Source organism: Eumetopias jubatus, unplaced genomic scaffold (genome assembly GCF_037043125.1).
Source record: "Eumetopias jubatus isolate StellerSeaLion01/CBP00866 unplaced genomic scaffold, mEumJub1_p1.0 scaffold_3, whole genome shotgun sequence".
Taxonomy (NCBI): domain Eukaryota; kingdom Metazoa; phylum Chordata; class Mammalia; order Carnivora; family Otariidae; genus Eumetopias; species Eumetopias jubatus.
Window position 1 is genome coordinate 182006493 of NW_028274809.1, and position 22001 is coordinate 182028493.

General features: G+C 46.7%; 1 protein-coding gene across 1 annotated transcript in view; it reads right to left on the reverse strand.

Annotated features, from left to right (window-relative positions):
• The window catches only part of STK24 (serine/threonine kinase 24), a 109277-nt gene that overhangs the window by 55166 nt on the left and 32110 nt on the right, over positions 1-22001 (reverse strand). Inside the window, exon 2 of the mRNA XM_028112089.2 lies at positions 7782-8012. Coding sequence (XP_027967890.1) covers positions 7782-8012 — 231 coding nt within the window. The remainder of the gene's footprint in view (positions 1-7781; positions 8013-22001) is intronic.

Sequence of the window (22001 nt, forward strand, 5' to 3'; positions counted from 1 at the left end):
CTAACATAAAAAATGGTGACAATGACAATGCAAAGTGATACGGTCGCTGTGGAAAATCAAATACACACTTAACCACATGACTCAGCAATCCTACTTCCAGTATCTATCCTAGAGAAGTGAAAGCTTACGTGCAAACAAAAACTGTAGGTGAACGTTTACAGCAATATTACACATAATGGCCCAAATCAGGAAACTACCCAAATTCCCTTCAATAGGTCAGTATGGTACATCATGACAATGGTATACCACTCAACAATAAAAAGGCACAAACAACTGATATACACAAACGTGAATGAATCCCAAATACACCATGCTAATTGGAAGAAGGAACAAAGGTGTCTGAGTCCACTTACACGACACTCTGGAAAATGCAAAACCCCAGGGACAATAAAACATATCAATGGATACCACAGGGTGAGGTGGGCGATGGGTCGGGAATTCTCTGGGATGTTGGAATTGTTCCGTGTCGTATGTGTAATGGTGCTTTTAAGAATCCATATGTGTGTTAATTTTACTGTGTGCAATTTCTGAAAAACAACTATGTGGTAGGGAAAAATAAATTCATACACAGTATGCAAAATATTGTATCTATTGAGGACACACATATCCTAAGACATATCAAAACCTGTAATACAAAAGAAAAAGACAGTGGGGATGAAGGAAGAAATACAATAAAATGGATGAAAACAGACCAGGATCTTACACATTATCAATGATGATGGTGCCACAATCTCAAAAATGGGGGGGAGGGGAAGCTCCACTCTCCTCATCTGATGTCCGTAAGTGGAAAAGGTGGGAAGAAATGAAAAGAAAGAAGAAAGAAAGAAAAGAAAGAAAAGAAAGAAAAGAAAGAAAAGAAAGAAAAGAAAGAAAAGAAAGAAAAGAAAGAAAAGAAAGAAAAGAAAGAAAAGAAAGAAAAGAAAAAGAAAGAAAGAAAGAAAGAAAGAAAGAAAGAAAGAAAAGAAAAGAAAGAAAGAAAGAAAAAGAAAGACAGACAGACAGACAGACAGACCAATGCTTGATTTAACAGAATAAAATAGGCCATTTTATTGATTAGGCAGTTAGCCCAAAACTCGGAGGCTACAGCGGGACAATCTCTGCTTTAGGACTAAGAATGACACGCCATGTTTAAAAACAACAGTGATCAAAGAGAATTTAAAAAGAAAAAACACCTTACACATTAACTTTTGACCTTGGCTGTCATCGAGAAAACACGCAAAATATCAAGGGGAGGAGGGCCTCCAGTTATGCAGCACTCGTCCAGGTATTAAATAATGTCTCAGGGATATTAACTTTGCAGTAAGCCCACGAGTGCTCAAGGAAGAATCACGCTTCCCATTAAGGCACTCAGCGGTGAGGGGAAGGCTCCCTCTCATTTCAGTGACCTGCATCCCTGGGGCAGCCAGACCAGCATTGCTCTCCAGGGCTTTGTTTAAAACAGCAGAGTTTATAATGGATGTTAAATGAGAAAGGGTCATCGACAATATTTAAGTAAACGATACCTGCTGTGAACAAGCTTACTGGCCCACAATGTTCCAAGAAATCCTACAGCCTTTGTCCTATCTTACATCAGAACAAAAGTCACCCAAAAAACATCTTTCAGATACCACTGTGCCCAAAACACTGTCTGACATTTCAGAGGTTAGCCTACTAGCATAGGGAGCATAAAATCACTGTCCTGAATGTGGACACATCCCACTCATGCTGCTCACAAAGCTCACATGCAGTCTGGACACAAAAATCACACGGGCATAATCATGGTCTGTGAGATTGTCCAAAATACCCCTTGGGATATTTCCCAGAGTCTGAACTCCACCCCACAAATACTATTCCTTCTACCTATATTCTGGGACAAAAGATCATGGTTCACTCCATGGGCAGTACTGTCTCCACCATGGCACTAAGGACGCTTGGGCTGGGTGACTCTCTGTTGTGGGGGCTGTCCTGGGCTCTGCAGGATATGGAGGAGCATCCCTGGTGTCCACCCACTACTGCATCCCCCCAGAAGTGACAATTAAAAATGTCTCCAGACATGGCCACAGGTACCGTCAGTGCGGGAGGCGGGGCAGTCTGGGGCAACTGGCAGGAGGTACAGAGAGGTACCACACCTACTGCATTTAGGTGCCTGGGCTGGGCCCCAATTTCACATGCCCTTCTCTGTTACAACCACAGAAAGTCCCATTCTGCATAGTGACTCCTAACAACAGGCAAATCCTGACTTTCCTCTCTGGCCCTTTAAATCTGCCTTGTTGACTCAAGTTCAATTAACCTGCAATCATTGCTCATGCGCTATACCAACAGTATCAAATTTTCTGTATCTCAGTGAGAATGTGCTGGGATGCTCTGCCTTCAGGGCTAGGAAAGGCATGAGCGAGAAGGAACCCATGTGCTTATATAAGAATTCCTGAGGCACAGGAAGGTTAATACACATACCAGGCATATATGGGAACGGAAATGCTTCCCAAAACTAATAACCCATCTATATCCCTAACTATGTCTGAAACCAGGTCAATACAAAAGCAGGATCTACCATGGGGGCAGGCGGTTGGGAAAAAAGTGTGAGTGAAGATAAATTCAGACATGTCCCAACAGATATGTTTATTATCATGTCACAACACTCTTATTTCATCTCAGAGATTAAAAGATCATGAAATTATAATACAATATGGGGAAGCAAGAGACTGTAGGTTTGGTTTGGTTTTGTTTTTTCTGGAGATAAAGCGTAATAGGCTGATTATATTTCCAAACTTGGATGCTTCTGAAAGTCAAGGGAGAGGCCGTTAGTAGTCACAGTGGGACAAGAAGCATAAGCATAGTGGGTGAATGGTAACCCACCCAGCAGCCTCGTTCACAAAGATGCCAGCCCTTTATACATGTTTTTCTTTTACTTCTTTTCCTAAGGGCAAAATGATTGTTTCTATTTCATTGGGAACTATTTTCCCTTTGGAAAAGAAGAAGAAGAAAAAAAAAGACTTCAGAAGTTAAAATAATTTAACTCTAAAAAATCATTGCAAAGTGTTCTCGTAATGTACACAACACAGCCAACCCTTTTACCAGCCTAATTTCTATGTACGTAGAGCACTTAGTTTTCTAAAACTCATCAGGGGACTTTTCCATGTTAGTTTTCTCGTGAATCTGATGAGTAAAAACTACCCTAAAATTTTTTTAGGAATTGAAGAAAAATTTAGTTTTAGGTTGGGGACCTGAATTCACTATTAAGACACCTACTCACTCCATGGACATGTTTCCTTAGTATCAATACTACAACAAAAACAACTAAGATAAACACAGCTTTTCTGTTTTCTGGATTTTCTGCCTTGCACTTGATTTGCTTTGGTTAAGCCGGCTTAATGTTTGAAAATACTAAGTAATGTATTATAAAAGAAAAATGATAAACCTAATTTTTAATATGCTAATAATCTGTTTTTAAGACTCATGAATTTTGGGGGGCACCTGGGTGACTCAGTTGGTGAAGCGCCCGGCTCTTGATTTCGGCTCTAGTAATGATCTCAGGGTCGGGAGATCAAGACCCGCCCCCCCATCCCCCCTGGGCTCTGCACTCAGTGGGGAGTCCCCTTGAGACTGTCTCTCCCCCTCTGCCCCTCCCCCTCTAAAAAATAAATCTTTTAAAAGAAAAAAAGACTCATGAATTTTGAGTCATTTGGCACAGGTAACTTGTCTCTTATTAAAAAAAAAAAATTACCATTTGCTAAAGATCTCCTACGTGCCAGGCACTTTATCTATATGTTCTCAATCTTGATCAGTAATCCCGCAAGTGAAATTTCTGTTTCTATGTTTTATCCCTGAGGAAGTTGGCAGCCTAAAGAATGCATGGACAGTTAAGTACCTATGCTAAGATCCAAGACTAAAATCCTGGCTTTGGCTCTGTGAATCTCAAAGTGGAGATTCTAATAACCCGCTTATCTCCGCAGAACAACAGCAACAAAAACACTTAAGAGATCTGTGTAGCTAAAGAGGATGAATAGCACTTGTGAACGCTGCACAAAAAGAAAACAGGCTTAGAATCCTATGTAACATCATGTCCTCTGTTATAATCTTACTATGTCTTTACTGCCTAACTAAAAAACCAAAAAATTCTCTCTCTCCTCCTGCACACCACCCAAAGCACCCCCCCCCCCGCCCCCGCCACACACAGTTTCATTATGACCTTGTGGATGGTATTTTTGTGACAGGAAATTCCAGTGGTTTATGGTTGGGATTCAGAGGCTTCTGGTTAATTAAATATTCTCACTGGTTTAATTTCCCACACATTAAACACCTGAACTACAACAAATGCACTTCTTCTTTGGTCCCTGGTAATCTTTAGGACCCATCGGGGCTTCAGATTCATCAACAGAACCTTAAGCTCTCATCGCTGAATTATTCCCTCTCCTCCTTCAACTGACCTTGTTTTTGTTTTCAATCTTTGGGGGGAAAACTTACTAGACCGCAGTTCTGTGATTCGATCACAGCCACACAGTAAGAAATCAGCTCCACTCCCCTCATCTTCAGTAACATTCAATATATCCAGACCACTGCTTACCTATTGTGCTTAATCTCTTTTTCTAGACCAAATGATTAAAACGTTCAACGGACACACAGTTAGGGGACCTTTAAGTGCTAATCCAGTATGAAGAAACCAGTTTCTGCTCATTTCTTCTTTGCCCAATCTTGGTATGTGAAAGTCCTTAACACCAGGTGAAATGGAAGGCCCTCTCTCCCATCAGCCCTTAAAGAACTAAGAATATTACCTCTGAATGCTAAGGGGAATTCTTAGAAGGGCAACAAAAACCACAGAAAGCACAGTAATTTTCAACTTAGTGTCAAAGACCCACTGACCCATCCGTCTTAGGTGTCAATTTAATTTGTATCTTACCCAACAGTTAGGACTTTGCGAACCTCAACTTCATAAGCCTACCGAGATGATAAAAGAGCCTCTGGCTCACCACTGAGGCTCTTCCTATGGGCCAAGGGACTTTGTGAAACTGTTATACAGGAACCAGCAGATAAGAGTCACAGGTCTGGATTCTTGTCCGGCCCAACTTATGACAGCTACTATTGTTTAACTAGAGAAGTTCCTTTATGTTTTTAATCCAATTAGACAGAATCCGCTTTTACATGGTTTAAGATGCCAAGGTCAAGTTTTCACAATGGTGATACTATTTTTGGCATTCTTGAGGCAGTTCTAGTCCCTAAAAGACAATCTGCCTAGTAAAATAGAAGACACTCTAGACAAAGTTATCCAAACTTTTCATCCTCCTGAAGACAGTCAGTGGAGAACATCATTCTGGGAGTTATTCTACTTCCTTTACAGAGTAAGTGGCTTTGGAAAGGGACGGCTGGCTGAGCACCAAGCCCATTGCCTGCTCCAGGAAGCTCATGATGAAATGCTCCTTCCTGGCCTCTCCAGAGTCAGGTGTGGTGGTATGACTGGGGATTGGCTGGCCAGGGGAATGTGGGCAGAAAAAACATGTTCCATATCTAGGCCTGGGCACACAGACACTTCTCACAGGAGTCTCCATTTTGGCTCCCACGGTGACTTAAGGCCCACGAGCACAGCCATGCATGGAAGGTGGAAAAAAGAACAAGAAAGAAGGAACCAGGGTGCCTCAACCACTGCCTGGAGGAAAACTGCCCATAAATCAGGACTACCAGTGAGCAAGAAATAAACTTGTATCACATGTGAGCTATTATAAATTTAGGGGTGGGGGGGTTATTCTAGCAGCTGACATTATGTTAACCAAATAAATTTACTGGGCAACTCTAGATCAAGGTTAGGCTGACCTGGAATGTATGTTCTAGAATCAGTGACTCAAGCAAGAACAGGACATAACAGACGGAATCTCTAAACATGTACACTCAACACCATGGTCGGCCACAATAAAGCAATCTATTCTAGCACGCAGGAAAAATTTTGCTGGAGAACTGGGTTGAAAAAGATACCTTTGAACCACTGATCCTTTACTTCCATAATTAACCATTAGCTGGCATAAATCACCAAAAATTTGTGAGAACCTTCCACCCTTCCTTTGCCAAAGGTACCATGATTCATATTAAAACACCAACATACCACATGAAATGCAACTCTGAATTTACTATAAAACTACTGTCAAAGTCATTTCACAAAGAATACTAAGTGATCTAGCAGACAGAGTTCAAGTTGAGTTTCTTCAGCTATTTGTTTTTTCTCAATAGAAATTTAACATCAAGAAGATCTTTGCTTTCCCATATGGAAGTCACACGTGTTCTCTTGGACCATGACAATCAAAGCATACAGTGCTTCCCTCTCTGCCCTGTCAAGACCCAAAGTGGACGCACCCCACCCCAACATCCATTATTATCATTGGCAAACTTCCTCCTCCTTGCTTTGATCTCAGTGAATACGTCCCTCATTGCAAGGTAATTTCAGAGATGGGGTATGAATAAATTAGGGAAGGAAATTAACACTCATTAAGTAGCTACCACATGCCAGGTATTTTTGCATACTTGATACCATTTAATCTTTGCAAAAATGAGGTATATACCATACTTTTCCATTTTACAAATGAGGAAGCAGGGAAATTTTTTAAAAAACAAATAAACTTGCTCAAAGCCACATGCCAAGACCAGCAAGATTCAAGTCTAAGATGTCAGACTCCAAAACTTATTCTTTCCATTTTAAAAGGCTGCATTTGACCTATGGCAGACCGCCATCCTTTGCCATTTGAACCTATGTCATACTGCCAAAAAAAGACTGGATTACCACTCGATTTTTATTTCTTTAAATATTCATTTTAAGTGAATCAATGGTTCTCAAAATGTCCATCTTTCCACTTACACCTTATTATCCCATTTCCACAAAATCAAAGGCTGCACTGTCCCTTCTGACAGCAGAGTATGCGTTGAGCTGCAACATGAAGAATTTAGAGGATAAACCCGGGTCGGAAGGAAGCCTGGCCATACATTCTCTGGGCTTACCGCTGCCTCTCTCTCAGGAAGTAGTTCTTCCTACCGATGAAGTTTTAGTTTCCACAAGAGTTATTTTAGAATTTTTGTTCACCAATTCTTAAGATTTCCAAACCCCACTTTGGAAGATACTACACGGTTAAGGTCAGTAAAACAGGCATAAGTCAAGGGACTTGAAACCCAACGGACAGCCTTACGCTTTCTTAGCGGTGTAACCGGAGTGCCCAACATCTAAAATGGCCCCAGGAAGGACTGGAACACCATTCTCAATGCTTGTCTTTCCAACTCACAGAACTAGGTGAAATCAAGGACAGTGTGTAGTGTTGTACTGTACCTCTTTTAAGTAATTATTTACTTACCTAGAATTCTTCCAAGTCAAATGTAGATAAACTAGCTCACTGAACATTATCAGTTCCAGCAGTTTTTAAAACAGCATTAAACTACATTTGATAAGTGAAAATATCAAAAGGCTAATATTCTTGGGTCAGCATGAGTTTTTACGATAAACCAAGCTAAATTCATGGTTTTATGGGAATCAATTCATGGTTGTCGTTACAATACCTTCCGAATAAATGTGTCTCTGATGACAAAGTCCCACTCAGAAATACCTTCCTCCTTGAAAGGGAACGCCGACAAACACTTTAACCAAAATATATTTCTATAGGTGACATTTAAGATGATAAAACTATCAAAGCCAGGTTCTTTTGATTGCAAAAGTCAGAACATTTCTCCTTCCTCTGAAAGCCTGCTGTGCTACTGACATCTTTCACGTACACTGCTCCAACTCGGTCAAGCGCTGCATCATGGAAAATCGCGTTCTTATTTTCAAGCCTTACCTTCAGATAGGATCCATAATATTTGGTTACATATGGACTGTCACACTGACTCAGCACTGTGATTTCTTGTTGAATGTCCTCTATCTCATCTTCAGCTTCTTCAAGATCAATGATTTTTATGGCAACCACTTTCTGAGTCCGAAGGTCAATGCCTTTGAACACCTCACCAAAAGAGCCCTTTCCAATTTTCTCCAGTTTTGTAAAAAGCTCTTCTGGATCTGCTTTCAGGTTCTGTAGGAGAGAAGGAAAAGAAGAGAAACTTCAGTAACTCACAAGATGGGGACGGATTTTCTTTTTTCCTTACAAACATACAGAACACAGTCTTCCAGTCTTCTTCATTTAAGGGTCAAGGCTGGTTGTGACCACAGCTCTTCATACTCAGGACACAGAGATTTCTAAGCCTCACCTCTATGAAACCTGGCAAGTGTGCGAACGAGAACAATAACCCAGATTATAAAAACTGGGAAAGGCCCTAGCATTTGCATAATTAAATAAAAACCAAAACACGAATTTCAATGCATTAGGATCTATGGATTTACTGAAAAACACTCCTGTTTAAGCAAATATTCCACTTTTCTCCTTCTGCTTCCCCCTGCCAAATTTTCTAAGTTCAGGTTGGTATATACTATAATATAGGTTAACTAGCACTTAATCATTTCCTAACAGGCCAGGTTTGAAGTCCAGCAAATGCAGTCCTACGCATCTTTACCTATAGTACTACCTTGGCCTAAATATTTTAACCAGATCCCAGGAAACAGTAAGAACCTGTTTTCTTTTGTCTCGTAAACATCATGCCCTTGAAATTGCTTCTGAAAGCTCTTAATCACTAGCGTGATTAGGTGAGCACACACACACTGTGTACATTTCCAAGGGGCCTCCAACACTCATCCTAATGGCTCCTTGACCAGAAAGATGTGTGAGCAGCTGAGTTCTCAACAAGCAGCAACCTGTCATCCCCAGGGGGTGCCTGGAAATGGTATGGGGTGAGGGAGGGTGTCTGTCTCAAACTGAGGGGCGAGACTGACATTCAGCAAGGAGACTTAGGGGCACTGCCTATCTTAGCATGAGGAACCGCCCAGCCCAAAATACTGCTGGCACCACCTGAAACCCCCCAGAGTAAGACAGGACCCTGGGAGCCGCCACATTACACACCGTCCCTCAAAAATGCTGCCCATGAGTGAGAGGATGCCAGGCCCACCCTCAAAGTCTACCAGTCCTTGTAAGGAACGGAAACATGGAGAAGGAAGGGAGATGGGGAAGGAGGAGGGCTGAAAAAGACGGAGGATGACAGGCACAGGAGGGGGAGGGATGGAGGGGGGAGAGCAGCACAGAATTACAGCAATGTCGGCAGCACTGTGAGTTAGGGGAGCTCTGTGCGCCAACCAGGCACTAACCGCTAATTTGCTTTCAAGGTGAAACACACAGAGTTCCAAGCAGTGCCTTATGAGGAACGGCTGAACCCCAGCCTGCCCGTTTCCAATGTGGAGGTGCTGCTTTGTGCTACCGTGTGAACCCCACAGAAATAACGTACCCTACTAACACATGCGCCCTAAGTCATGGGTGGGCTCACGGACACCAAAGAGGCCCCGTTTTTGAGACTGCACACTGAACAAGGTAAAAGCTCACAAAACCCACCAACTCTATCAGTAAAAATGAACAAAGTAAGCAAGAAACGCATCCCGGGTTGCCAGGAAAAAAGAACACGAGAGAGACCACATCCATTTTCAGCAGCTAGAAACTCCCCTTTCCAAACCCCTTCCCTTACCTCCTTCCCTCTGGGATGAGGGGGGGTGGCCCTCCTTTTCTTCAAGGCCAATCCTAAGCGCTGAGCTTTGGAGTCCATCCTTCTGACCCCCGGGACGTGGCTTCATGAGCAGCCCGCTTCGCTGCTCCCTCTTCCATTCAGCCCTCTCTACAGACCCATTAACCTTGGCAGCCTGCTCAGGCTTCTCCCATTAAAAAAACAAACACACTGGGCTTCCCTGGTCGCCTTCCTCTCCTTCCCTAGAGTTCCCTGCAAGTCACTGGGTCCAGCCAGGTGCCCCGCCCCTCACCGGTCCCGCTGCAGTCTGGCTCCAGCTCTGGCCACCAGGGCTGCAGTGCCTAATCCGATCCTCCTCCACGAAGCCCTCCCTCTGGTAACTTTCCAGCTCCCTGGCATCTAAACCCTGCTCTGCACTTGTCTCCTCCCCACCCCCTCTCCCGCCCCCAGCTCCCAGAGGAGTCTCCCCACCTCCGCAAATCACAGGCATTCCCCCCCTGGGGCTCCACACTGGCCCTCCTACCCCTTGGCTACTTCTCCCCATGCAGGTTCACGTTTGGGGCTGTGTTCCCCAAACCTCGCTGGTCAGAAGCCCCTGGGACACGTGGGAGATCCCAAAACTCTCAGTCATACATGGGGCAGGGGTACATAATCCATATTTTTCTAAAACCCCAATTAATTCTGATGAATAGCCAACCTTGAGGGAAAATGGTTTTAAATCTTCATGTACATGGTAACTTCCAAAATTGCCAGCTCCAGCCCTGCCTTTTGAATTTTAACTCCTGAGATCAATGACTTGCTAGATACGTATTTCTACATGGACACCTCAAGCTAAAACATACATGAACTGCATTTGTCCTTTCCTTGAACTGGCCAACCCTCCCATAATACCTCCTTCACTAGACTAGAAGCTGAGGGAACTCAGGGACCATGTTTTACTCACTTTTATACCCATGTCCCTGGGCACAATGACTGATGGCCAATAAATGTCCCCGGAGCAGTAAGAAAGCCCAGCCTTACACTGACACAAACACCACCCGGGGTGGATACTACAAAGACGATCCTAAATCAGAGGGACAGAGAGCCCAGGAAAGAGGGAGTGGGGATGGCAACATCTCCAGCTTGCAAGGGGAAGGAAGCAGTAGCAAGAGCCATTTGAATTTGCAGGAACAGTGGTTCTCAAGTCTTTGGGGCATCAGAATCACCCGGCAGGCTTGTCAGAACACAGACTGCCTGGCCCCAGCCCCCGGAATTTCTGGTTCAGTAAATGTGGTGTGCGGCCCAAGAAGCAGAGAGCTCCCAGGTGACGCAGACTCCACTGGTCCAGGGACCACACTTTGAGATCCACTGCTCAGGAGACCTGGGGAGAGAAGCAAAGCAGCCCTGACAAACAGACCTGCCACTAAGACATGACCTGTTTCAGGTTAGCTAACCTGACACCCCTCTGTTAACTGTCCCATCACCATGCTAAGAACAGTGGCATTTCCTTTTTGAGAACAGAAAATGAAGCCAACAAAAATGTATCCAAACTCCCACAATGTTGGAGAGGATAGCGTGGGAGCCTGCTACCAAGATAACTGCCAATTAATCGCATCTCTCTATGGCCATGCCCCTTTGCAAAGTGACTGGCACTCCTCCCAGCAAGAAAGAGCCTACATCCCCATCCCCTGAACCTGGGCAGGTCTTGACACATGCTCTGGCCAACAGAATGTGGAGACTTCTAAACCTAGGCCCCAAAAGGGCTGGTGGGGCTGGGAACGAACGCATGTGGGAGGGACCCACTCAGCCCCCGCAAGCACCGCAGCTCAAGTCACCCCCAGCCCCACCACTTGCTCACTGCAGCCACTTGAGAGCCCCCAGCAAAGGCCAGCCAAACTGCCCTGTCATCCACAGAAGCATGAGAGAGAATAAATCTGTTGTTTGAAACCACCAGGTTGTGGGGGGTTGGTTACTCACCACCACCACCAACGGACACCACAGTTTATGATGCTGAAAAGGAGCATGCTGGCCGGACAGCGTGTGCCGGGCCGGACCTCAGAGCTGCCAGGGGCCGTTTACTGCTGTATGCCCCTCGCTACCCCCACTCTAAATAAGACTATCTGCTGCAGTTACCTTGTTCCAACCTTGCCATGTTTGTTGGTTTGTTTGTTTTGGGGGGGGTATCTTTTCAAGTCACAGCTCCCTGAATCAAGAGAAGCCAGATCTAAGGAGCTGCAACCTGGTGGCCCCACCACAGCCATCCTTGGCGGAGGCAGGCAGAGCACAGACTTTTAAGGTCGATGCTGTGCCACAAGGGAAGGGCAAAAACGGGAGATGAGTATATCCTGCAGGTGTAAAGGACATGGACCCTCAGGGACAGGAAGCAAGCTGGGAGATTATTATAGTAACAACTCCATCCCCTTATGTCCATGCCCCAAAGCCACTGTGCCCCTTGCCCCCACCAAGAGGTGGCCTGAATCAGGGCTGGCCTTGGGATTTCCTGTGACGCTGGGCTCTTTCCAAGGTTAAACCTTAAGAGGCCCTACAGCACCTGCCTTTGACCTCTTGGAATGTATCCATCAGCACAAAAACAGGCCTGGGTTAGCCTGCTGGAGCGGTCACACGGAGAAGAACCAAGACACTAGCCACACCCCAGGGCCAAGTGCAGACGGCCAGCACTCCTCCAGCTGACCACCGGCACATGAACGAGCCCAGGCAGGACCTACAGGAAAACCCCCAGTCAACCACAGGATCATGAGCAATACTCCACCATCACTGTTTCAGGCCACAACACTCTGGGGAGAGGTTACACAAGAACAGGTGACCAATTCAACAGAAATCACACATCACTGCAGGAGAAAAATGACCATCCTGGGGGAGGGGAGCAGGTACAGACGGATGTTCTCTACTCTGGAGGAGTATTTCATTTTAATAAACTGCCCAATTTTCCTTTGGCCTGATGGAAGACCCAGCTGTTCACACTATTGCTAGGACCCTCTCCCCCAAAGCCCTTTCCCGAAGCCTGTACCCGTGGAGTTGGCAGCCGCTGCTTTGTATTGCATCTGCTCGAGTTTGGTGTCAGTCCCCACTCTTTGCCACTGTGTTAGCAGCTGTAAACCAGGCTCCAGACTGTGCCTGGCATGAAGGGAGACATCTGCTAATACAGTGACAGCAGGGACCTCAACAAGCAGGGTCCCTTGCCCTTTGGCACTTATCAGGTCGTGTGGCCCCACGGCCATATAAGAAAATCAGTGCCAACAATGACCTAGTTCAGAAAGCAACATCAGCATTCTGCTGCCAGAATCTATGCTACGAGCAAAGCAGATCTCCTTGGTAAAACAGGGGCCATCCCGCCCGCCATCTTGAGGATCTTCTTTCCAGAAAGGTTTATGCTGGGAGCACCTGGGTGGCTCCATCGGTTAAGTGTCTGACTCTTGATTTTGGCTCAGGTCATGATCTCAGGGTCATGAGGTCGAGCCCCATGCTGGGCTCCGTGCTGGGTGCAGAGCCTGCTTCAAATTCTCTCTCCCCCCCCCCCCCCAAAAAAGGAAAGGTTTATGCTGAACTAAGCACTGGTCATCATCGTAGATGAGAAAGGCCTGCTGGCGCCTCCACCCACCTACCCCACCTGGCTGACGGGCAGCAGGGCCCCACTGCTAGAGCCCCGGCCAGATCCCAGGCAGGAGTCAGGAGAAGCAGTGGCTCCGCCTTCTCGGACGCGGGGGAAGGGCAGGACCCTCCTGCCAACATCAGAACCTCTCCTGGATCAACAAGGCTGGGGGGCCAGGAGCCCGGGGTGGGGTGCTGCCAGCACATTAACATCCCACCCCTCACGTCCTGGACTTGCCACTCAGGAATATCACTTAGGCCCACCCGGTGCAGATTCCCATCAGCACAGCTGACCTAGAGAGCCTCATTCTGGGCCGAAGGAGGAAGGAGAGGCTTCTCACGATGGAAGAGCTTGGATCTCGTTTATATGTTGACTGAACAATATGACCCCATAAGCTTCTCAACATCTGTAAATCTTTGTTTCCTCCTCTGGCAGAAGGGTCAAGAGTACTGAGAAAGAACAAGAGAAGTACCGGTGCCTCCAGAGAAAAGCACTAAGGAGCGGGCACCTAGCGCCTTCTCACAGCGCCAGGTGACACAAAGACGGTGCCAGGTCTGCCCTGAAGGCTGGCCAACACTTGATGGTTCTTCTCTAGTCACGGCTCCCCTGTGCCCGCAGAACCGCCCCCGGCTATGTCCAGAGACAGTCCGGGAAATGACACTTTCTCCCTAACACCACCAGGCTGCCTGTCTCATTAAACCTTAGCTAACTTCTGGACCTTCCTACGCACGCACACCTTGTCTTGTTTATTTTTAATTACAAGATCTAGAGAAACCAGCGCATCTGTTATAGTTAATCCTATTAAGGTCGGGATCCCTAAGAACTGACCAAAGTAAGTGGAAGATGCATTCCCTCGGTGCAAGGCTCAGGCACAAGTCTGGGCTCTGGAAAAGCTCCTAAGCCCCGATCCCACAAGCCTGGAAAACCTTCAGGGCTCAAGGACTGCGGGAAGAGCCGCAGAGCAAGTACTCCTAGGTGAATCCGGAATCAACAGCTGCACAGAAGTTTCGGGACGACCAGCTACCCTAACACCTGGGATCTCCTCGAAGCCCCAGCCACAGGAAATGGGCAGCCACGCACACAGCAGAAGTTAGCATCCCAATGCCACATGGCACAGCAAGGGCAGGCCCATCTGCACCTTAGGGATCCCTTTGGAAAGAAAATTCACGTGTGCAACGACCTGCTCCCCACTCCAAGACTCAGAGAAACTGCAAAGCTGTGTCCTTCTGGAGCTCAGGCTTCTGCAACAATTCATAATCCCTTGAGAGAATTCATTAAAATAGTTCTAGGATGACAAGTATTTTATATTTTTAAACCTGAATAGCTATTACTGTTTCCTTTGGATCGTTTCTGGCAACGAGAAATGCATTTGGCATCACTAATCAACTTTCAAAGCTCCTCGGCTTCAGCTGTCCCGCTTGCATAGCCACGCCGTACTACACCGCTCTGGGTTAAAGCCAAGCTTTGCTCTTTGTTTCTCTCCGAGAAGAAAAAGGAGCCAAGTTTGATATGTTCTAACTCTTGCTACTTACCACATTACCATCCCTGCGGCAACAGAGAGCACAGGATGGGGTGGGGGAGTTAGTGGCAGGTGTGCCCCATCCCCACCTCTGAATCGGGCAAGCACCCACTCATGAACTGCAGATCTGTCCTCCCAGAGCAGAGCTCGGCCTCAGAATCCACCCCCCCAGCACCCCAAGCAGCCACCACCCGTGCAGCAGACGGGCACCCAGATGGAACTACATGCCAGCCCGGTGCAGCCCCGCCACCCACATGCCTCTGCCCGGCTGCTCACTGTCCCTTACCTCCCGAATCTGCCTGGCTCTCCTGGCCCGAGCGCACCCAAGGCTACTAGCATTACTGTCTGCCGTTTCCAAGCTGCGAATTCCAGCCCCTAATTCCTCTCCTATCCCGACCTTCAAACTGTGCCTATCTTTCTTCTGGAATGTCTCTCCATGCGGTCCCCCCATCTGACTCCACAGCAGCTGCGCCTCCAAGTGACCCTGCTGGCGGACTTTAGCTTCCTCAAAGCCCAGGGTTTTCCTTCACTGCTTAGAAGAGCTGCGGACAATGCACCATCTCCAGACTGAAGTCACAGACACTCCCTGTGAATCTAACCCCCAGGGCTCCTTGCTAATCCCACTGACACCACCCCCACCCCCGACTCTCCCGTCACCCACCTTCTCAACACGGTCTACGAGCACCAAGGGTTGTATCGTGTATGGCTCCATTTATAGAACATTCTTGAAGTGACAGAGTTAAGAGTGATGGAGAACAGCTGCGGGGGTTGCTGGGTAAGAGGTGACGGGCAGATTTTTTTGTTGCAATGGCAGTCCTGCATTCCAACTACACCCAAAAAAAAAGTACATGCAAAAACTGGTGAATTCGGCCTAAATTAGGTCTGCACCTGAGTTAACAACATTGGGTCAACATCAATTTCCTGGTTTTTACAGTGTAAGATGCTATCATTGGGGAGAGCTAGGGGAAGGGTACACAGGAACTACAGTGTTTTTTTGCAACTTCTTGCAAGTCTTCAAGTATTTAAAAATAAATTTATTACAAATTCTTAAAAAAAATTTTTTAAAAAGCCCAATCTCAACTTTGTGTCCTCCTACACCTTCTTTCTTCTGCAACCCAAAGAGGCCACCATTATTTCTATTCTCCCAGTGGGAAATTCCCATTTATTGCTTCATGCCACTCAAACCTGACCACTCCTTTGAGCAAAGGCAGTGGCTCCAGTCTCCTGGTTCCCAGAGCACATTTTTTATGCTGTGGGTAGAAAACTGTATTAACAACATTTTACAGGTTTACCCACTTAAGATTGTGATCAACCACTAAAGAATGTATCTTATAATCCCGCCAACCTAACCCAGCAAAGAGGTGAGCAGACAAGACAACATCCAAACTTTCTAAGGAAAGAAGGAAGAGAACCTCAAGCCAACTCCCCTTTCCAAGAAGGAAAGCCACAGACATAGTCAAACAATCGAAAACAAAAACCCAGCCCAAATCCAGAGCATTACAGGGAGGAAACCAGGAAAATGTAGGCATGGCCTAAAAACAGACCCAGTGTGGACCCAACAGCTGCTTTGCTCTCATTTTGCATAATCTCTCATTTGGGGCAGCAGCTATTTAAGAGCTGGAGAGATGAGACCCAAAATAAACTACTGGGCAGTTACTCGAAACTGTCCTTCCCGATGCTTAAATTACCTGCCAAAAACTGTTTTCAGGGGGTCCCAAGCACTTGGAGTCCAAACACAGGAGTTCAGATCTCTGCTCTGCTAAATCACTAGCACGTTACTGAACCACCCAAATCTGTTTCCACATCTATAAAATGGGCTAAGAGTACACTTTTTAGGATGCTGAAGAGATAAAAGAACATAAGGAAAACTGCTTTTGTTGTAATTGTTTTTGGTGTTGTTAATACTGAGCTACCCCTTCTGAAGGTGTTTGGTCATGATTCAGAAGTTTCTTAAAAGCCTTTCACTTGAACTGGAGACAGAAGTAAAGCCCCAAATCACCTAACTCACAAACCAGTGCACATTCCACTGCACTATCCTAAAAATCAACGAAAATAATGAGGCCTTCCCTCCATCAGGAAAGGGACAAGGGAAATTCTAGGAGGCCTGAGGGAGCATCGTCAGAAAGCAAGAAGGAAACACCTACAAGACTCCTAAGGTGCAGAGGCCAGCCCTGTGGCGGCCACGTGTAGTGGAGGTCAATGAACCACCAACCAGGGAGGCCAGAGGACCTGCCTGCCGGAGAGAGCACTGAGCCACGGATGCAACATCCCCACCTCCACTCAAAAGGCTCAGGTCTAAGAAATGATGCTAAGAACTATAAACAGTGAGAACCTTCTGAAGACCTTCAGTTCCCTATAATGGTGACTACTCTATCCCATAAAACGGACACAGAAGGCAGGCTCAACTCCACAGGCAGTCTCAGAAGAGACTCAGAGTTAGATGAGCACAAGCAACTTTAAATGGAAAAGGAGAATTATGACCGAGAAGGAAAGATGCAAAGGCACTGCCGGGGGGGGGTGGGATGCAACATGCCCAAGCACCTTGTCAAGGGGCTTATGTGGTTCCCAAACAGAAACACAATTTTAGAGGCACCTGTGTGGCTCAGTCGGTTGAACGTCCAACTCTCGGTTTCGGCTCAGGTCATGATCCCAGAGTCGTGAGACAGAGCCCCACATCAGGCTCTGCATTCAGCGGGGAGTCTGCTTGAGATTCTCTCCCTCTTCCCCTCCCCCCACCTTTGCTCATTCTCTTTCTCTAAAATAAATAAATCTTTAAAAAAAAAAATACAGTTTTAGACAGTTGGTGAAAAAGACATCCTACTAAAAATTCCTTAGCAGAACACTCAAACCTAAGAGTTTGTCTTGCAAAACAAGCCAAAGACTGGAACACATAAGGCAGCTACATCCTGACACCCAGAGAGGAGCCAGAGACCCAGAACTCCTGGCCTTCCCTATTTCCCAAGTTAGGGAAAAGCTGCAGTTGGAGGCCGTCAAACTCTGGTCTCAGATGTGCCTTGGGCAGAATGAAGCCCTAAGAAAAATGACAGAGTGCCCGCTCTGAAGGAGGGATCCCCTCCAGTCGGCAGCAGTCATGTGATTTGTCCAAGACCACACGGTATATGACACGCTGAATTGGAACCTATGGCCATCTGCTTCCAAAGTCTGAGCCTGTCACAGTCGGGTTAAGTGTCTGATCTCAGCTCAGGTCTTAATCTCATCAGGGTCGTGAGTTCAAGCCCTGCGTTGGGCTCCACGCTGGGCATGGAGCCTATTTAAAAAAAAAAAAAAAAAGCGGGGTGCCTGGAGTCTCAGTTGGTTAAGCGTCTGCTTTCGCTCAGGTCATGATCCCAGGGTCCTGGGATGGAGCCCCACATCGACGTCAGGGCTCCCTGCTCAGCGGGGAGCCTGCTTCTCCCTCACCTGCTGCTCCCCCTGCTCGTGTGCATGCATGCTCCCTCTCTCTGTCAAATAAGTAAATAAATCTTTAAAAAAAAAGGAGCAAAGTTTGAGCATGTCCCTCCTCACCTCCCAAGCTCTGACAGCAAAATACGAGAACACAAAAGATTCAAAAGACCCAACTGTCCCCCTGCGGCAACACTACTGTGTGACTCTGGGCAAGTCCTTAACTTCTCAGTACAACAGAACAATGATGCTTCAAGTATTTATTTACCTCACAGGTGTGTCAGAGGATCAAATTAGCCTAAATGTGAGAGAAAAAGTGAGGCGTACTGGTGGCTGACTTGTTACCTTTGCTGGAGCTGGGGTGCGCTCTCAGCAAGCACATCTAAGAACAAGTGAGTTAATCTTTAGAATAGCACTTCGTTTTGGAGACATTTTTAGAAATCACTGGAACACTGGCCAAAACACTTACTGAAAACATACCATTTATAACAGAATGCAACAAAGTCCCAAGGAGAGATTTAAAGACTACTGTCATTTTTAAGTACGGCTTAACTTAATATTCCCCTTTTTTTTAAAGATTTATTTATTTATTTTAGAGAGACAGAGAGGGAGGATGGGCAGAGAGAGAGGGAAAGAGAGAATCCTACGCAGCCTCCGACTGAGCATGGAGCCTGACACGGGGCTCCATCCCAGGACCCTGAGATCAAGACCTGAGCTGAAATCAAAAGTCAGCCGCTAACTGTCTGAGCCACCCAGGCACCCCATATTCCTATTTTTTAGTACAAATTATTCTTCTCATAAATAAAGACATCTTACAGCTAATTACCAGCAAATAAAATGCCCTGAACACCCATCTCATCAGATTAATCTAATGGTTACATTCCAGGAGACATTCTGCACTGAAAGTAAGATGAGGGAATTTGTCTAATCAAGCCCATGAACCTGTAAAGGCTTTTTCCCATTCTGAATTTAAAGCTCACTCTTATTTAATGGGATCTCTCCCACGCCTTCCCCATCTGAAAAAAAAGCTGCCCTTTTAATGAAATACATACAAGAATATATACATACGAACCCACTATAATGTCTATAACCCCCCAAAAAGACCCCCCAAAAAACAAATGCCTTTCCATGAGTATTTTCCCAGAAATCCTTGCAATGTCTGAACCCCCTTCAGTTCTGGGAGTGGACACAGCAAAGAAACTCTGTGGTGCACCCCCAGCCTCCTCCCTTGCCTGGAAAGCCCCTCGCACACTTCTGGGAAGGGTGTCCTGCTTTCGGGGAACTGAATCGTCACAATTTAGCACATCTCCCCCAATCAGATCGCTGGGGTTCCCCCCTGCAGCCAACCCTAGACACATTTTGACACAAACACCACAGGGGAACCCTGAGCTCCTCATTTGACTCAGCAAGGGAGTCCAGGTCAGGGCTTTGGTTTTTCACACCAAATACTGATTCAGGACACAAGAGCTCCTCTTCAGGACGAGGGACAAATGTGCAGAATGGTTTCCTACTTAGTCAGCCTGCACCCCTCAACAGTACAAACGGCAGTCATGAGCTGTGGCGGGAAGAACAACTAACCACACAATGGTGTGTGCCATCTCCAAGATGGCGCCAGCCTCCTTCAGAACTGAGCGAAAGCCACAGCGACCAAAACATGAGGCCAGGAGAACCCGTGGGCAAGGGCGCAACAAAGACCAACAACTCCACCTGCTGCGCCACCCCACATGAGTCACAAGCAGCGGCTGACAGGGGGGCCTCCTCGCTGCATGTGGGGAGTGATTCTCAACACGGGCTGCACACCACAATCACCCTGGACCATGAAACCCAAAGCTTTGGGGATGGGACCCCAGCATCAGTATTATTTCAAGCTCCCCAGAAGGTTCCACGGTGCAGCCAAGGCTGAGAACCAGTGGTCAGGTGCAGGAGATTGCCCCAAGTGCCGCAGGCACGCCCGGAGAACTTTCCTCCTGCTCACCTGCTTTTCTCCACCTGGGAAGGAATCACTTCAGTGATGAGGGACGTCAGTCTCCCTGAGGCTCAGCCTTTCAATCTTCTCTACCTCCTTCCCCCGTCCCCAGCCCTCCTAGTAACCAGCTGACCTTGCAAACCCATTCTCAGCCTCTAGCCCCAAAGAGTGTTTTGTGTATTAACTTAAGTTGGTTAATTTAAGGTCTCCAAAATAAAAACCTTTGTTTACCACACAAAGACCTTTAAATAGCAAATGGCTTCAATTAGCTCAAAGAATTGACAGATTTTCCCAATCCTCAAAAGAAAAGTCTCATTCCTAGCTAACTGATGAAAGATCATTTTGTAACAGGGGGCCTAAATCCCAGGTTTGTGCAGAAATCTGCTCCGTCCGCATTACAATAAACCCAATAACCAGCACAGGAGAAGACACTCCAGGCCTGGCTCCGGAACACAGCACTTCCTTCTCTGAGTGGTAAGCCCCGGTCTCTCCACTTGAGCTCTCTGAGCCATTCCAATGTGCCTACCCCCCACAATCTGGCTTGGACAACACATTTCCCCTGTCCTGTACACTTATTTCAACCCTGCAACAGCCCCGTAATCTAGAAGAAACTCAGTATTCTACGGTACTTGGCAAAAAAAAAATTTGTTTTGAGAAAAAGAGACGTGAAACCCTATGAATGTTTTTGTCTAGACCTACATACCCACAGCACCAGGAGTTTCAGGGAATCCTCGTACCAGGATCTACTCATCTTCAACTGGATGTTTGTTTAAGGTAGAAACTGCTTAGGTTTTAAAAACGCAAATACAAGTTTTTAAAAAAATACATTACATAAGAGAAAAAAATGACTGTCCCACCTAGTTGAATCCACTGTTTTGGCCTCCGTTTCTAATAAATCTGCCCTCCGCCCCCCCACACACACCCGTCCACTACCTTAGGAAACCACCGCCTGAAGCTCTGAGGTCAGAGCTCAGGGAGAAGCCGCTCCAGGGAGAGAGGGAGAGAGAACTCAAACCCGCGAGCCAGGGAGGGAGAAGGTCCAGGCTCACCCAGCGCAGAATGAGTAGAAGGTTCTAAGGCTCTGACTGCCTGCTTAGTGCCAAAGGCTCACCCACAACCCTCACCGCTCACTAACAGCAGATGGAGCGGAGGACACCAGGGCCTGGGGCTCCAACTCGCCCAAGGTCACAAACAGCACAAGTCACAGCCGGACTGAGCTGCTGTGCTCCAGAGGCTCCACGACGTCAACCCCTCTGACCCACTCCAGGAGTTGCTGGGCACCCTTTTCTTCCAGGAAAGGCTCCCTGCTGACAGATGAAGGTCGGGGGTGTCTCTGGGATGATGAGCAGGCCCAGACACCCAGGCAAAGACTGAAATCAGGACAGTTTTGTTGGGCAAGCACTTGATGAAAAACACGTAATGCATTCCAAATAAATTATATAGCTCACTGAGAAATGAATGCTGGCACCTCCTTTATTAAAACCAACACAAACAGGCCACGGAAAAGATTCTAACTGCACCCTACTATAATAAGCCCTGACAAACAACAGCCACCCCCACTTCCAAACCTCCTCCATCGAAGGCTCTGTGCTAGGCGGTCTTCCTAACTATGACTTTCCAGACCACACAACCACCCCAGGAGAAAGAGAACACAATCCTCATGAGGCAGCTGAGGGCACCTGGGTGCTGAAGGTAAGTCACGTGCACGCGGTCCCCCACAGCTAGTCAGGGGTTTTAGGCCCGCTCTCTGTGCAGCAAGAGTCAACCTCCGTGTGGGAAAGTGCTTGTAAGCTGCAAGCCTGGCAGGATGCCTGGCTCCGAGGAACCTAGCTGGCCAGGTGTGCCCTTGGGTCATCACAATGGAATTTCACAATCAGCAGAAGGAGCGCAATCCGATGCCACCCCCAGTTCCCTTCAGGTGAACTCACCTTCCTGTATTCTATAAAAGCTTACAGTAACGAGTATCAGGGAACTCGGACTCT